Source organism: Agelaius tricolor, unplaced genomic scaffold (assembly GCF_023055355.1).
Source record: "Agelaius tricolor isolate 1412-34295 unplaced genomic scaffold, bAgeTri1.0.p SCAF_5, whole genome shotgun sequence".
Classification (NCBI taxonomy): Eukaryota; Metazoa; Chordata; class Aves; order Passeriformes; family Icteridae; genus Agelaius; species Agelaius tricolor.
Window position 1 is genome coordinate 36,464,672 of NW_027269265.1, and position 18,507 is coordinate 36,483,178.

Sequence of the window (18,507 nt, forward strand, 5' to 3'; positions counted from 1 at the left end):
AACCCCAAGATGCTGTCCTAAATGCATTGCTTAATAGTTTTTAAAATAAGCCTGATAGTGTATCTCTTCACATTCAGTGTGACTAAGTGATTGGCTCATTATTAAATGCTATTTAAGCTACATGAAGTGATTTAAAAATACTTCAAACAACAGTACATTAAGTAATTTACCTTTCATAAAGTTGCTGCTTCACCGGAATTGCCCCTGGCTCATCTGCAGCTCCTCTCTGAAGGACCCTCAGCAGGGCATCTGTTTCCCCAATGCCATAATTGAGCTTTGCTTCAGTCAATTCCACCGTGAGGGGATGCTGATGCAGATCCAGGTGAATGCTAGACATGATCTGGGCACGCTCTCTCTGAAGTCTCTTGATCTCTCTGCTCCTGCTGTCACAAGACTGGTAATTCCCTTCCACTTCTGTTGATTGTGTGCTTCCAGGCTTCTTGTCTGCCTTACCCCTTAAATCAGTCACGCTGCCACTCAAGCCAAGGAGCAGAGGAGGAGTGCTGCTCTTTACACCACACCAGTTGCTGAATTTGTTGTGTATGGGTAAGTCACGGAGGCTGTAGCTCCGAGGCCTGCAGGGCTTGGCAAAAGCAGACTTCTTGCTGAGAGGGATTTCAGTGTCACATTCACTCCCAGTGACAGATTCTGTACTGTCATCTTGGAAGGACGTCTGCACGTCGCTCACATCCGAAAGTGGGGGAGGGCAGCTTTCCTCATTCTTCCAGAAGAAATCATGAAATTGTACAGAAGATGCTTCTACCAGAGGTTCTGAGGCTGTGCCAGCATTTGTCTTACTTGAACAAGTGGCACTAATTTTTTGATTAAAAAGTAAGTCAGCATTTGGAGAAGGGTAGTTATGAATCAAAGCAGTATCAGAATTCCCAGAGTACTTTTCGTGCCTGATTCCACCTGAAGGAGCTCTTCCACCCCTTGTAACATACATACAATGAAGGGAATGTGCCACTGAGCCCTGGTCTCTGACATCACCTGTTACCACTTCACTGTGGCCTGACACCTCCAGCATACTGCTGGAGTGATAGAGCCGCTTTGCACAAATGGTAGTGTGGGTGTCAACCCTCAGTCTATGTTGCTGTTCCAAGTCTTTTGAACCATCCTGCCCTAAAAGGTCTTTGCCTGCTTTCTTATCTGAGAAAGTTCCAGATTTCTTTCTTATGCTCTTGTGTTCTCTAGAGATGCTTGATTCACTGTCTGTTTCTGTCTGTGAAAAATTGTCCACATGATGTTGCATGCTGAACTGTGGACCTGCCCTCAGCTTTCTCTTGGTGTGAAGGGGACTTGAAGCAACACTGGAATATCCAAGAGGTTCCTTAGTAGGGCAGACAGACTTGCTAAAAGCAGTCTGGCTGCTGGGACTAGCACTAAGAGTAAGAATAGGGGAGGAGGCCCTGTCGACTAGCAGGGTATTTTTGTGCCAAAATTTTCTTTCAGCTGGAGTCTCTGTTTCATTGACACTTCTTTTATCCTGAGTGTAAGACATTGGAGATTGAGAGGTGCTATTAGTAGGGCTGCTAACTACAGTGCATGAAGAACCATCTTGCCCTGAACTTGGCAAAGATGGTGTGAGAGGTGAAATTCTGGTGCTAGCAAAAGCAACATTCTGCTGTGCATTTAGTGATGTTTTTTGAAAATGTAAGATAGGGCTGGAAGTTTTGGGTAAAGAAGGCAGATGCATAAAGGAGTCTTCCAAAATGCTGTCAAGACTGTCATGGAAGTCAGAATTGCCCAGGCGTTTCATCCCTGTTTGTTCTTGTGTACTTTCTTCAAGAGTGCGTGTTTCCTCTTTCCTTTTGGGAATCTCTCCCTCTGTATCTGCACCAATTTTTTTCCAATCAACATTTACTGCCTGAGCTGCCCTCAATTCCTTTCCCATTTTTGCCTCCACTTGTTTTTCTTCATGTTTGCTTTGAGGTTTTTCCAAAATCTCAGTCTGAGTGCCTACATCTGCTGTAGTCTGAGTACAGCTATCTGACCTAACAGAACCTTCAGTTCTTTTTTGGTTGATTTTGGCATTCTGCTCACTGTCTATAATACTCTGTTGGGAAAGGTTTCCCAGCAACTCAGAAGTGTTCTGAAGTAGCTGTGACAGATGCATGGACAGGTTTTGCATGCTTGTCCAAGAAGAAGGTTGATAAAATAAATCTCTGTTTGTTGCCTCCTTTTTTGCAGAAACATCTGTATAGCTTCTCTGATGTCTTCTCTGCCTTTTATACCTTCCTGTAGTTGCAGTTTGTGTTCCTTGCTCACATGTAATCCCTGGAGGTTTATTGGCAGGTTTTTCAGACTCTGAAGGATACAATAGTACAATTTCATCAACCTGCATTGAAGAGTTACCAGGTTGTGTGGAAGGATTCTCAAGTTCAGCAGTGTTGTTTTCTGAGTTAGTCTCCAATGTTTCAGTGGACATGTTGCTGTACTGTTTGGTACTGTCACTTGAGTATGCTGATTTAAAGTCTTGTCTGACACTGTCCCATTCTTGAAGACCTTCAATGCTACTCAAAGTGCTTGACAAAACTTTTGCTGTAGCATATGAACTTAGATGAGAACGAAAAGGAGAATTTTGAGAGTTCAATCCATTGTCTACACTGGAACATCTCATAACTTTACGATTTTCCATATTCAAAGGAATTTGATTGCAAGAGACATCACTTGCACTTCCAAAAGCATACTGTTTCCAGCCAATCTTGCAGGCTCCATCTTGTTGCCATGGGTGAATGTATGGGTTGATATCACTTGATCTAAAATGCATTGCATCTTTATTATCTTGCAAAAATAAATCAGTTTCTGGCTGATATCCAGCTTCTTCTCCTTCCCCTTCACTACACTGAGCTACAGGATTGCTCTTTGAATGGACATTTGCTTCTGCACACACAGAACTGCGAGCTGTGGGCAGTAAGGATGATGGACATTGACTAGTACAATCTTTCAAAGACTGGCTACTTTGGCTTCTTGCTGCTAAATTTTGTAAGTTTTTGGAATCACAGTTTGCAAGCTTTTTCATTTGTGCCATTTTTGGCTGAAATCTTGGTTTAGATTTAACTTGTAAAAAGTTCTTCGATTCCTGCTTTGAAAATCTTTCAATTCCATAAAGATCATCTTCAGTTGGTGATGGAGGCTCTACACTCATATTCAAATCTTGCAGTGATTTAGATGCAGAATGCAACAGAGGATCTGCCTTAGATGAAGCTTCCAAAGTAGTACATTCTGTGTCAGAGAAAACCGCAATAGCTGGAGCTGATACTCTGTGACTTCGTAAATAAGGTCTCAGTTCATTCTGTTTACAGCCCTTTGTACTCCGTGTGGTAGAATATGATCTTTTGCTCCTGAATTGCACCAATTTGGATTCTTGAAGAGTTAAATCATGGTTTTCTGGCAAAAAATTTATGGAGGTTGTTTCATTATTTTTTAAAGAAAAATTGAGTCTTTCTAATTTCAGGGTATTATTCCTCATTGTAGTGTCTCCCATTGTTGAACAAGTCTTTGCCTCAGCATCAGCATCAGTGCTATCAATACTTGAACATGTATTATTTTTGCAAACTAAAATCTCTTTTCTACCATCTGCATTTGTTCTATCTGGCACCTGTTCTATCTGTTCACCTGCAGGCACATACTGACAGTTATCTTGCAGATCCGCAGGGTTTCTTTCAAAACCCAAGACAGTGTGATGTGGTTGCCTGGGATCAGGGCTTCTGTATGTGGGATATGCTTGACCAAATGAATTGCAGGTGTATTCAGGATCCACTTGAACATCTCTTGGATACAGATTTTCCAACACTGTAACTTCTGAGCCTGTTAATTCATTTGGAGAATTTGAGGATACACTAGTTTGCTTTCCAGCAGGTTCTCTACTTAACGTTTTTCTCTGCTCTGTCTTTACTGCAAAATGTTCAGCCTCAATATTTGAATGCAGTTCTTCCTTACTTCTGTTGAGTGTATTTCTCATTTGTCCCTCTTTAATAAGAATTGCCCTGCTAGTATCCCAAAGAGGTAATGATGGTAGTAAAAGAGAATTATCACTTGATATTTTCTCTTTGTGTTTGTTGCAAGCTTCTTGTGGTGGAACTTTATCCCAATGATGCTGATCAATTTCTGTATCATTGTCAGGTTTTTTATTATTACATCTGTATGCAGGTTCCCCATCTACAGCAGAATTTTCATATGAAGTACAGTCTGTGTCTGAGACTGGAAAATGCCTGTTTTCTTTTGCAAGAGAAAGTAAAATACTTCCCGAAGCACATATTGGCTCATCAAATACCACAGCATTATCTGACTGTGTGTCTTGTATTTGCAAAACACCAAATGGAGACTGTTTCAATATATTTGAATGTGAAGTATCATATGTGCTAGTTTCACCATGACCTATATCTGCAGTTGAAGGAAATTCTGAAAATGCTGTTAAGGCTGGGTAATTGACTCTTGCTAACGATAGGGGAAGATCTCCTTTTACAGACCACACATCTGCAGAATTGCAGGACACTTTCTCAGTCAAGCAGCTGTCCTGAAATGAGTCGTCAAGCTGATTAAATACTAGAGATTTTGAGTCCCCAAGTAAAGAAGATGTGGTAAAAGCACTGAAATTCTTGGAGCTTTGAAATGGTGTCTCAGGGGGAGTTTCTTCTGCAGAGTGTGATGGCAGAGACTTTGATTCATTACAGCCAGTCTGCCCTTGGCTCTGGAAAGTGAGCAGACCCGATTCTGGTACAGTCACTCTATTAGTGTTACTGCAGTGTTCTGAGAACTCATGAATTTTATCTGCTTTTATGTCACCACAGTTCTGGAAATAACCTTGAACAATTTCCTCCTTTTGCTCTGTTTCCACAACTTTTTCAGGGAGTTTATTACTCTGAGCATATGTGGTCTCTGCAACTGCAGAATTATTTTCCTTTTCGTCTCCTTTTTGAGAAACACCAGGAAAAGTTACAGATACACTCAAATCTGTTGATTCACTTTCAAAGTACTTTGTTTCTTCAGAGAGAACAGTATTATTTATACCTTTGTCTCCACTGCTGACAATTAAACGATCTGCAGATGATGCTGTACAATTCAGAAGACCAGGAGAACATTCAGAAGTGTCCAAGTTCCTATTATAATTTAGAAAGTCTTTACTGTAATGTGGATGTTCCTTTGGAGACTTGTTCAGGCCTTCTGAAAGGGCTGAAGACTTCTCAGAAACAGCATTGCCTGATTGGTCTACACAGCACTCTTTAGAAGCTTCCTGGTTTTCTGTGGGCTCATGCTGATAACCAGCTACACCAGGAAACTCGGCATTTTCACATTTACTGTTTGCTGTTGGATAGCTTGCACTTAAAAACATCTTCTCATCATTCCCTGATGAAGCCCCCAAGTGAGGTACTTTCTGAGTTGTATTAATATTCTGAAATATTTTTTGAGTGGAACTTCCTAGTAAAGAGTGGGTTTTTCCCACCCCTACATCTTCCATCACTTCTTTCTCTGAGGAAGACAGCAGATTTGAAGTATCCAACATTAGTGAATCAGGCACAATGGTATTATTTACCTCTTGAGCTGTATCTTCTATAGAATTAAGACAGTCTTTTAATAATTCATTAACCATTAAATCCATACTGTGTTCTTCACAAACATTATTAAGATCCTGTATGATATCTTCAGAAGAATCTAATTTTTCCAAGAAAAATGAGTTTCCTTTGGCCCTTTGCTGAAGTACAACAGTTCCAGACTCAAGGCCACCTGCACTGTAGTGAGTGAAAGAGCTGTTCTCATTGGCAGGTTGTGCAGATATGGCATAATCAGGTCCATTTTTAAATACAAAGGATTCTTCCTCCTGCCTCTGCTGCATGGTCCTGGTTTGCAGAAGAGCTACACTCTTACTTGGTGTTTTAGATGGTGGAAGATGTTTGTCTTCTCCCATTTTGTTGGCTGCAACAGATGTACCAACACTGATTTCACTCTCCATTAATGTTTTGTAGTAAGGTAGAACAGCTCCAGTTCCAAGACTGCTGTTAAATGATTTTGTACATCCTTTCAATGCAGTGGGAACATCTTGAACAAGATGGGAATCATCACTTCCTCCAAGATATAAAGGCTGATTTACAGACTGGCATGGGGAGTCTTGAAGCTCTTGGTTTTTTTCTGTACACTTCTGTGATGCTGGTGGACTTTGTTGCTTGCTAATGTCTTCATTATTTCCAGAAAAGCTGGTAGACACCCACTGGCTTTCTCTTAATATTTCATTTAATCTGCTATCATCATGTGTCATTTGGTAACTGCCTTTGTTTTCAGGGAAGAGTTCATCCAGGTTTTGTAAAAAGATCAGTTCTACCTGCTCTGTGTTTGCTACATATATCTGCTTTTTTCTATCTCCTTTGGCCATTTCGACTAGCTTCATCAACTGCACTGTCTCTTCCTCAGCTCTGGAGCCTACTTGATCCAATTCACAACTGTCAAAACTTTTTCTAACAATATCTTCATTCAAGTTTTCTGAAGTGCCATGGTCAGGAGATCCCACAGAGAAACTCATACACGTATGTCTGTCGAGACTTGTAAATTTTTGTTCAGTTCTGTATTGGTCAATATCAGCACTATCTTCAACTGAATATTCATATGCATCAACTACATTTCCTATCTCTGTAGCAGAGTCCACTGAATCACCATCCTCACTCATTTCAGTAGGGTCTTGGTATCTTGAATCATCCCCTAACAGTATATTTGATTCTACTTCAGAAGCCGTCAGGTACCTTTCAGGGATCTTAAATTGATCTAAAATTTCTTCTTTGTCACCTCTGTCACAATACACTTGATGCAGAGCTGGAGACTGTTCATTAAAGTAAACATTTTCATCTGTGCATAACTCTTTTTGCCCCATAATAACCAGCTCCTCAGTGTTTGTCATGGTAATTTGTTCTTCACTCCCAGTCACTTCACATTCATTAACCTTGTCTTCCTGGGGCAAACAGTTTGGTACACAATGCTCAATTATATTGTTAGAATTTATTTGTCCTTCATTGTCAAGTTTTGCTGAAATATTTCCTTGCCTCCTTGGGATTAGTACTGCTTCAGCTACATTCTCTGTTGTTCCATTCATCTGTAAAAGCCCTTTGCAAGTATCAAGGAATCCCAAAGTATTCTGAATAACATCTGTTGTGTGGGAACACACAGATGAAGGAGTGGTTTTGGGAGCAACAGAAAGCTCTGTTGAATAAATACCTATTTCTGTTTTCTCACTTATTTCTTTTTGGCAAAAGCTGCTTGTTTCAGGTTGGCTGCCAGAATGCACAAGCGCTTTTGATTCCTGGATATGTTCTGCCCCTGTGCTGGCTTCCTGCAGTTCATCTTTGTGCACCTCTTCTTGTGTCAGGCACAGATTTGTATTAAACTCACAGTGAACTTCACAAGCTGTGATATCAGTAGATTTCTTTGGGTTAGTTAGACCAATGTCTTTAAAATCCTTTTTACTGTCTTCAGTTATACTTTGGACTTGGGCTGCTGGTCTGTAAGGTAAACTTTCAGTGTGTCTGGATTTAATTTCCAATGCACTTTTTTCCAAGTTGCTTGCATTATTAATTGATTTTGTTATTTCCTCATCTGTGGCTGTCCTTGTATTCTGATAAGGAGCCATGGCTTCTTCTGTATCCATTTCTATGTCTCTGAAAATTTTGTATTCTTTATTTCTGCAAGAACTCTCCTCTTGAGAAATGGCAGCTGATGCATTTGTGTTGCATTCAAAAACCCTTCCCAACTCTGAATTTGCGTTGTATTCAGCATGAAAGTCCACTGGGCAATCACTTTCAAAAAATGCTTCTTCCTCTCCTCTAGATTCAAGTAAAGATTTGTTCTGTGTTCCTGTTTTCAAGAGAACAGAGGCACCAATTTCTGCAGAAATGTCAGTTGTCTTGTGTGTAGTGTTTTTCTGTCCTGTTGACTTTGAAGAGCATGTTGGGCAGAGGCAGCCAGAATGTACATCAGAACAACTTTTTGTGACACCAACTTCCACAGTAAGATTAGATGTAGCATCACAATTTCCGTTCACGATTGTGACATGCTCCAATAGTTTATCATAATTTTTGGTCTCACATGCACTTTGAAAAAGATTGGCTTTTGTTGGGACTTTGTAAAATAGGCTTGAATTAGATTCTGGGAGAAAATAATTTGCATTCTCACAAATAGCAGCAGGAAAGGACTTGGTGTTTTTCCCATTTACATTCAGTAGGAAATAACTTCCTTCATTTACCACTAGGTTTTCATATTTGGATGAAAATTCTTTCTGAACTACAGCCTGAGAATTCAATACATTGTGTTCTTTGCTTTCACTGCTTTCTTCTCTTATGTTATCAGTGCATAATGTAGAATTTTGTGAAATTTGCTGGGATAAGCAACTCACCTGACTGTCTGCTAGGACACATTCAGAGGAATAATCCTTTGAATCAGGTTTATCTTTGAATTCATAATGATTTAGTGAAGACAAGTGTTCATCCTTTGATATGTAGTTGTCATGATCTCTGAATGATGGCACCTCTGGCACAATGTCTGCCAAGCTATCTGTGCTTATTTCCATACAGATTGTCTCTTTTTGAGACATCTCTATTGGTGTTGCAGACTGGTCATAGCTTGTTCTGGCAGCAACAACTGAAGGGTGACATTGATATGTTATCTTCTGTGAGGAAAAATCTGGCTCTGCAGTTATTTCTGCAGGTATTTGCTCATGATCTGTTTCTTGCATTGTTGCCAGTTTACTCTCCCCAGACCTGGGGGCTTCTTCTGTATCAGCTGACTCTGTTCCTTGTCCAGCCAGCATCTGAAGCTTGTAACTACTCACTAGAGAGCAGCTCTTGTTTGTTAAGTCACTGAGGAAGAAACTTTCATCACAACATGTTGGTATTTTTTGTACTGGAAAAAGATGCCCACAGTTTCCAAATTGAATGTGTTTTACTGCAGATGTCTGTGTTGAGGTCATATTATGAGCAAGTCCCATAGAACACTCAGCAGCAGGTTCACTGACAGGTGCATTTCCACTGCCTGAATCTGCCACACCTGACTCTGACATCAAGTTATTGTAGTCATTGTCAAGCTCATCTTTTTCAAAAGTTTGGAATAAGCCATTTTCTAAACCTGTATCTACACAGCCATTCCTCTGCTCCACAATTTGCACAGGCAACACGGTGACAGAATTCTCCCCTTTCTTAGATATCTCTGCAGTGGAGGTGCTTTCCAAACAGCTGAATGTTTGTGCACATTCAGTAGCAGACCTGTAAGTAGACAATTCACCCAGTTGTTCTTGTTCAGGATGGTGTGACCTTGAATGTTCGTAATAATCATGCTCTGCTGAAGTAGGAACAAAAGAGGAACATGGTCCTACTGAGCTAGCAAACGAGGACTTTACATTTGCAGATTCTAAGGAAGAATTTTCATTAGAGTTTGTCCATCCCTTTAAAAACTTATTTAATGATCCACTCTCAGAAGTCCTGCTTGCAGTTGTTGTTTCAGGTAAAGGTACTTCCAATGTGTCAGAAGAGAAAACTGAATTTATTTGGATTACATGATGTGGACTGTGAGTAATGCTGTGAATCTGCTTAGAGCCAGAAACAAAAGAAACCTCAGCAGCTGACTGCTTTAGATCATCTTTCTTTAGCCAAAGTTCTGGTTTGCTCGAAGAGCACAGACGAGCATCTTGAAATTCCAAGTTTTCATGGGAAGACAATGCTGTTATTCTGGGGCTGCTGATGTCAACCTTTGAGTCACAGGAAGACAAGGCATCATTAGTAAGCAAAGGATTACCACTTGCATAATACAGTCTTCTTTCAGGAGACATTTCTTTCTCTACAAAGGAGACTTTTGTTCCCTTCAGCAACTGTTTGCAAGCATTACTGGAAGCAGTCTGTGGCTTGGTGTTCAAATAAAAGGAACTGCTCAGCTTCAGATCATAATTTGTCCCTTCTGTATCTCTGTTGCAGGTCTTGGATTCATGGTTTTCCTCAATCTGTATAGCTGGTAATTTAGGAGTTTGTAACTTCCAGAAAATCTCTGCTGGCATTTCATCAGATGAGTCAGATTTGGATTCTTCTACCAGATCTTCTGCTGGCATCTCTTCTCCATCAGCTAAGCTATCCAGAGAAAAACTTCTTTCAGCCTTTCCCAGTCTCCTACGAGATGCATATGATGTCACCAAAGATGAAATATGGTTCTCAGTTCTGCTTTTGTAAAGCTTCGCAGGCTCATGATGGGCCTTTAACTTATGAAATTGGCTTGTATTTTCCTTTTTGGCTTTATTTTCCTTTTCTATCAGAGAGTCTTGTGACATTTGACTGTCATCACTCTCAGAATCTTCTGGGTTGGCAAGACATTTATTTCTGTCAAAATCTTCCAGTTTCAGTTTCTCTGGGACAGCTTTTGCATAAGCACAGGAGAGTGAATCGACAGAATAGGAACTGTCAGTATCAGAAATCTCATTTTCATCATCCTCTTGCCAGTTCTCCAGCATATCTGTGGCTGTCTTGGGCATTCCAGCACTTAGCATCTCAGCACTGTGCCACTTTTTTTCAACATAAGAGAGTGGTGTCTGTGAGTTCATCTTAGTGAGATTTCCTACTGATGTCGCTGCCATCAGAAATTCTTTCTCGTCTGCTGATGATTTCTCATGACTTGGCAAGGCTGAATTTGCCTCTCTCCTCCAGTTCTTGACTGTTTGGTTTAGATGCACTGATAGTGGGTTTCCATACACTGTTTTCTTCATTTGTTTAGGAAAGTTTTCTGGAGAAGACCTATGGCCTTTTCCATTGATATCCATTCTAATCTTTTTATTGGATACCTGAGCTTTATTTTGTGCTACATTGCTGCTGGCAGGCTGACTTAAATCTCCTAGCACCTTTGATTTTGTCATTCTTCTCCCTGTAATAAAGGTTTTAGGCTCATCTTTCTCCTTAAAAAGATCAGGAGAGGAACGTTTAGAGGTCTGGTTTTGAGATCCAGCTTGCTCTGGACTGTCATCCAACTTTTCCATTTTTTTATAATTTTTATTGATATAAGCCATGATAGCTGAATCATTAGAGTACTTCTCTCCTCCTTTTTTATTTTCAATTGAAGATGGTTTTTGTTTTTCAGTTAGCTGCCTCTGGACTGAAAAGGAGATCCCCTTTTCATCATTAAGGTCATCACGCCCAGAAATGTCTTTACCACTTTTGTAAAGGTATTCTACAGGTGACAACCTCTCTGTTGTACTACCTTTACAGTATTGATCAATATTTGGTGAGGTAGATAACTTGGAGAGAAACTCCCTCTTTGAAAAACAGCTGTGGAAATAAAGAAGAAATTAAGTTCAATCCTTGCTTGAATAATGTAGTTGACATTTTCACCACAGTAATGTCTTGCAAATAAGAATAACAATTCATGAAGCAACAACCTTAATGCCTCTCAAAATTCAATTCTAGCAGGGAATAAAAAATAAAATTCTGTGACTAATTATAAAATCCCCTTGCTATCTGGAAAGATGCCCTGCACACAAAAAAATAGCTCAATGCTATGAGGTATAACTTCATATTGAATCTCTGTAGACTCAAGTAGCTGTAAATGTTAATTAAAAATAAAAGATTGTTCTAAGTCACACAAATCCACTTAGCAGAGTTTAGCTATTTCCTGCTGTGGAAAAGGCTAAGGACGATGCTGTGATAGACACTGTAGCATCCCAACATTTTAGCTTTGCATGGAGATGTTTATTCAGCTTGAGAAAGGCTGACCAGTATAAAAGTCCTTTCCATAATCACCCCAAAGATACCAACATTCTGAAGAAGAGTTTGATGATAATCGAGATAAAATTGTGCAGTAATTAGTATTTACCAACAGTCTGAACAAGGCAGCAACAAAAGCTAAGCCACTTCTAAAAAGCCTTCTCAAAGAGGTAAAAAGTGCAGAAAGGCTTGAGAGAGAAATGTAAAAATGAGAAAGACCACGTCAGACAGGTAGGTAGGGAATATACTGTACAGACCCAAAGGAAAAGGACAAATAGCTCCAGTGTGATGTACAATTTAGTGGGCTCACTGATATTGCAGATTTGGGGATTTTCTTCAATACATTGAAAGGTATTCAGGATAGGTGGCCTGAAAAATCTTGAATTTATGTTACTTTTGAAAGTGCAGAGGATTTGGCAGATGTCAGCTTACCTGGGTACCTGGGGCAGGTACGAGTCACAGAACAAACCCAACAATTTCTGTCTCTTTCGCGAGTGGTGATCCAAAGAGGACTGTACAGCAATATTATCACTTAGGGCTTGGGATTGTTTCACACACTCTTCACTGAGCCAGCAGCTAGCTTCCAGCTGCTCCAGGTTTTGCTTGGCTTCCAACAGCTTCTGCTTCTTGACTATCCTTTCCAGCCGGAACTTGACCTTCTTCCGCCTTATGTTTCTTTCAGCCTTTTTTAAGGAGTACCTTTGCAAGAGCTCCAGCTGCACCAGTCTTTTCTTGTTCTGCTGCAGCAGGGAAAGGCAGGTTTCCAGCCCAGTGGTACTCTGCACTTCAGCCTCTGCACACAGCACTGGCTCTGTTTGCACTGCAAACTCCCTCTGCTGCTGCTGAAGAGCAGCCAGACGTTTATTCTCATTTATAAGCCACTGCTGGTCTGTAAACAAAACAATGATTGAGAGAAAGTAAAAATCATAGGAAAACCATTACTTGTTACTATCTTGTTTCTTAATTTAATCAGCCTTTAGAGGTCATTTGAGAACAGAATTTCTATGCATGTAGAGACTCAACAAACTATTTAAAGAAAAATGTACTGTTGCTCTACTTCATTGATAACTAAAAGCCTCTTCATTGGGTTAAGGACTCAGGTAGCAACTCCAGAATATAAGCTTGTAATCATAAAATTAAAGAATCATTAAATGGCTTGGGCTGGAAGGGACCTTTAAGATGAACTGGTTAAACGTGCACCAAATAAAACAAATACTGTCATGGCAAAGATGCAGGTGAAGCCAACACAACCTTTAGCTATTACGACAAACAGTTCAAAAAACACAAGCTCATACCACCAGTCAATGTGTATTTTTCACAGAATTACCACTCTACTCCGCAAAAAGAATGAGATTCTCTGCTTCTGTTAATGACCCCTACAGTTCATAAATGCCAAATATGTTCACACAACAAGTGATTAACCTAATTTGATAACAAAATATGGTACCTCTGCTTAGACACTAAGTCTTCTCTAAATATTCAGAGCCTGATCTTTGCAGTCAGTGAGGATGCAGTAGATAACAGAACCAGGCTGATTTGTTTTAAACCCTAGATGCAAGAATACTTTTATTCCATGCAAGAGATGGATGTGCCTAGAGGTTTTTCAGAGCACACCAGCTTCAGTCTGAGCTATGATGAACTGTAACAAAAGAAGACATTATTGAGATCACCGTGACCAGGTAGTATGTGATGGCTTGAACCTGTTCTCTTAATGAAGCAGATCCTTTAAGCTGCCATAAAAATATACATATTCAGTGCTCAAAGCAAACAAAAAAAAATCTCCATTGCTGAACAAGCAACATAAAAATTTCAGTCCAGGTTCCTTTACAAGTGGAGCACTCTCAAAGAACCAAAGTTTCCCAAAGCACTGCTCTCTTACTGGCAGCAATTTTTTTTGGCTGAGCTTACTTTCAATGTGCAGTCCTTTACTAAATAAGCAATGTTTCATTGCTTATTCAGAGATGTTGGAATTAAGAGGTATTTAAGTTTGATGTGATGAATGAGGGCTTCCTGCAGCTCTGCACAGCTGAGCTGCAAGAGAGGAATTTGGGGCTCTGGAATTTTCCCTAGTTCAAGAGACCATTAGTGCAGAGACACTGTAGATATCACTTGCTTGATGAATACTGATCTTGCTAAACACACTTCATTAGTGATCCCCACCACAATAAGTCTCCTGTCCGGCTTATATTGGCAGCTCTGCAAAAAGCACATGCACAGAGGTAGGAATTCTAACTCTATGGTAACTTCGTAGATAAAAGGGAAGCATTTTTGTCATTATGTTAGTTAATTTTTCTTAATAACATTTTTAGTTTTGACATACAAAGCTTTTTTTCTCAGCTTTGTTTCCGGGTGTGTTCTCTTTAGCATGATTTTAGCAAGCAGAATATTTGGCAGATCAGTTTCCCTGCAAGAGAGCTGCAAGCTTAAGATGCTAATTAATCTCTTCTCAAAAACTTGCCTCTGTCAGGAGCTCAGCCACAGAGGGCACAGAAAAGGTGAAGAACTTTGGTGGATTGCCAAGTAAAGAATTGTATTTGGCTGGCAAAAACTACCTGCCTGGCTAAGATCTGCATGAACACAGTGAAAACAGCAGAACTAGAGGGAGGCAGAGAACAAGTCTACAGAGCCACAAAATAAAGATATTTTGGGGAAACTCTCCGGATTTTCTGTACTATCTACATATTCTTCTGCTATATCCCATTAAAACAATTTCCTTTTAATCTCTTCACTGTGGCTGGCAAAATTAAAACTTAGCTGGCTGCATAAGTTTTGGTCTGAGACCTTGCCAAAAATTCACAGAAGTTTCCTTCTTCCAGGCTCAAACAGCAGATTTTGCCAGGTGGGAATGACACCTTTGTATAGGCACCCTTTGCTTATCAAGAAACCTAGATGAAGTAGATTAGAAGACAAGCTAGAGAACATCAGAACCACGGCTGTAGGGAGGCAGGATTGGGATCAGGCTGAGAGAGGAGGCTCAGAGCCACAGGGGAGTAGCTGGTGCTGTCCCTCCCAGCAGTGCTAATGACCTGCAGTGCTAATTAAACAGTGCTGCTGGAGCACTGTGAAGGAGGCCCTATTGCTCTGTTAATCAAAGCTCAGCAACTGTTCTCAAGGGAAAGGCAATTGGAGGAGAAATCCAGTAATTAGCCATAATAAAAGTTCCACTCATTAAAAAAAGCATCACTAGCACAAAAAATATTGAGCATGAAAGTATGCAGTAATGGAAGGGAGTTGAAGCAGGGGAAGAGGCAGGTACTCACTTTCTTGGATTTGCTGGTTGATGAGTGCTTGGTCATTTTCTAGTTCCCGCTCTGCTTTGATCTGTCCTCTCAGAATCTGCTGCTTTAAATCCTCAACATAGAGCTGCTGTCGTTGAATTTGTTTTCTGTGGAAAGCTTCCTGGTCTCTCAGTTTCTGCTTGTACTCTTCATGCACAGCATCTATTTCTCTGCTGTTAGAAATGTTGTCAGTGAATTTAAACCAGAAAAAAATATTATTTGTAATAAAACCAATCATCTTACTAAAGAAAGACAGACAACATTCAAGGCGTTGTTTAGTTCAATAAGGGTGCATTATGACAAAAACTCATAGTTGTGTATATGCAAGTCACAGCAGGCTGTGTAAGTGTCAAAAATGCCAGAAAACATGAAAGCTCGGCAGTGAAGCAGGTAATTCCATTGCCAGAAAGATAACAGCAAAAAGAATTTTTAAAAGTATTGTCATTTTTTATTCTGCTGTATTCTTCCATAGATGAAACTGGGGAGGGGGTTATTTTCAAATGATAAAATTTTATTACCACAATATAAGATACTTGTCATCTAAGTACTTCAACGTACTTTACAGAAATGACCAACATTCTTTGTTTTCAGACCAAAAACTCCAACCTAGAAATATTTACAGGCATTGTCAAGATTACACCCACAGTCTCTGGCAGTGCCAACAAAAGACCTTGATCACCCAAATCTCTGTTGGATGCAAGAACTATATCAGGTTACTGCTTCTATATTTGGAGCAGAATTGGGATCAGAAAAGTGAATAGCCTGTGAAAAACTGCTTTATAATCTTCTCTAAGATGTCTTGCTTCTGACTGTGTGCCAAAATTTTACACACACAGAACAACAATCAAAAGTATCTCAGAAGTATCAGAACAAGAATCAGAAGTATCTCTTCTTATCATGAGGATTATAATACTCAAGATATCTTAGCCCTCTGAAAGGAATATATATTCTGCTTCTCCACATGCTACCATCAAGAAATTATTAACATTCAAGTTAGATTATATCTAAAGGTGGTATATGATCTTTGCCTGCTAAACACTGCATTAGTATATATAAACTCAGAAAATTAAACCTTTGAGTCTTGAAAAAATGTTTTAATTACATTTTAATAAAAAATTAACTAATGTATTCATTATACTTCTAAAGCAATAAAAGACCCCAAAATTCTAAAGAGTCCCTAAAGGTTAAAAAACCTCAAAAAATATAATTTCAAAGGATATCTTTGGAAATGTCCTGTAGTTTGTAAAACCACTACCAATACAAGGTCATCTGTATGAAAAGAGTGTTTGACCTTTGCTACACAGGAATAATTTAACATCTCAATTTAGAACTGTAAGCATATGTTCAAAGCAACCATTTCTACAGCAAAAACTCGATTTCTGTGTGATTGTTTAGCAGAAAGAACAGATGAAATAATTGAGCAGTGAAAATCTACAAATCTCCTGGAGTACCTTTACATGGTACACGCACTGCACTTCATAAGAAGTAGTAGGAAGGTCTCAGTACAAAAAAGCTTTAAGATTTTCAATAATTTATAATATTACTATGAATCTTGCTCACACGAGAAAAACAGAATTCTGTTTTAATGTTTATGTAAATGTAATGCTGAGAGTAACTGAGAGAGAATATCTTCTGTTCAGTCATCTGTCATGGTGCAAACAGCACAAACTTTGCTACTACCATCTGCTAAATGGTTTGTGTCTATTTGTCATCCACACAAACAAATTGTAAGAATATGCAGGTCCAAGATCTCTTTGTCCTTGGCTCGTCTCCAAAGATGCCAGTACCCTGTGATTTATAATTTTTTTGCTCTCAGATAAACTTTAATTGATCCCCAGGAAATAGAAGTGGGATGCCTCATTTCCCCTTCAGCTGAAGAAGGCTTGAATTGACACCTCCCAGCAGTACCAAAACGCTCCTATGGCAATTACAAACCTCCAGTGTTCAGGTGTTTGTAACACCACCAGCCATGGGGGGACAAACTCAGAGGTTAAAGAGAGACTGGTTCACTAAAGAAGAACCACTTTCCAAACACAGTATTGAATCTGAAGTTTCTTGTTAGGCAAAGCTCCCAAGGTTTCAGTGGTAACTCTCAGGAAGGCTTGCCCTAAGCACAGCTTTGAGGTTGCCTTCCAGATTTTCTAATGGAGCAACCATGTAACCTGGAGGTTAAAGTACTGATCTGGGACAAAACACTTCTGATTTTGGAGCAGTTATCACATGACCTTGTGCAAGTTGTTTAGTTTGAGACACCATGAAAGAAGCAAAGTAGATTAATCCAAGAGAAGTGATGGGGATCCATTAGCATTATCAAACATCAGAAAATCAAATATCAGAAGAGCTGCTTTCTATTAATTTATCTTTGTTAGCATCATTCTGCATGAATCTGAGGAAATGGAGTAAGTCATTGCCAGCAGGCTGAAAAGAAGCATGATACTAAAACAGTAGTGAAAGAATTTTTGTTCTGCAACTGTTTACTAAAACTAGATAAAATTCCTCTGATAAAATGTCTCTCATTCTTCCTCACCATGACTTTTAGCTCTCAGTCAATCTTCCCATAAAATTGACTTATTAGATTTCAAACTGCTTACAAACTGAAACCCAGAACATTCAAGGAAATGATACAACTCAGAGCTGTGTTTCAATCGAAAGACCTAATAGTGCCCACAGGGGTGGTTAGGTAACATCTGCTTACAGTTGTGAGAGGGTCACAAGCTTTTCCTGTACTTCCCAACCTTGCTGAAACCACACCCCACCCCCACATCATAAAGGAACAGAGAATTAGCAATACAAACAATGCACGTGGCAGAGAGCTGTTTGCTCTCAGCAGCACTAGCATATTCCCTCACGTGTGTAGTAATGGCTTTTTGCTGAACCAACATGAAATTGTGAGATCCTTTCCAACAGCCCTGTGTGTTTGCACTCAGAGCAGAACATGAGGCAGGCCAAACTGATGGTATTAATCACAGATCCATATTGTGACTACACCCCAGAAAGGCAGAGTCCAGAGGAATAGACATACTCCACTTTAACCCTTGGAAAAACTAACACGGCACAGCAACCACTGCAGCATTCTTTCTGCTTTTGTTCAGGTGATGTAGCTAGTTGGTACAACTCTCCCTCTGTAACTTTAAAGTCCCTGTAACAAAATACTGTTGTTCCAGGTACATATACAAGTTGCAGTTCTGCTGTTATTTCAGTGTCTCTGCTTCATTTCCTAATTTCTAGCAGTACAAAGCAAAAATCAGGCAGAGCAGTAAAGCCAGGTCTGAATACAGAGACTGAACATTGAACAGCTTTTTATGAAGCTGCTTCTTACAGACAGCTTTCTGGAGTGGAACAAAAAGATAATGAAAATCCATGCAGAGCCACTTACATAATACACAAATGCAAGAGGATGTTTTCCCTCTGGCTGTGAAATACTGGCTGTGAGAGCAGAATTACTGGCTAGTTTGGGATACAGATCTGTCTCTCACAGAAACTGCTGAAACCAAGAACCTGAAATCAGAATG

General features: G+C 39.7%; 1 protein-coding gene across 1 annotated transcript in view; it reads right to left on the reverse strand.

Moving 5' to 3' along the window:
* The window catches only part of STARD9 (StAR related lipid transfer domain containing 9), a 93,959-nt gene that overhangs the window by 9,390 nt on the left and 66,062 nt on the right, over positions 1-18,507 (reverse strand). The window contains exons 22-24 of the mRNA XM_071427282.1: positions 14,978-15,168; positions 12,150-12,606; positions 171-11,282 (exon numbers count right to left, since the gene is read on the reverse strand). Coding sequence (XP_071283383.1) covers positions 171-11,282; positions 12,150-12,606; positions 14,978-15,168 — 11,760 coding nt within the window. The remainder of the gene's footprint in view (positions 1-170; positions 11,283-12,149; positions 12,607-14,977; positions 15,169-18,507) is intronic.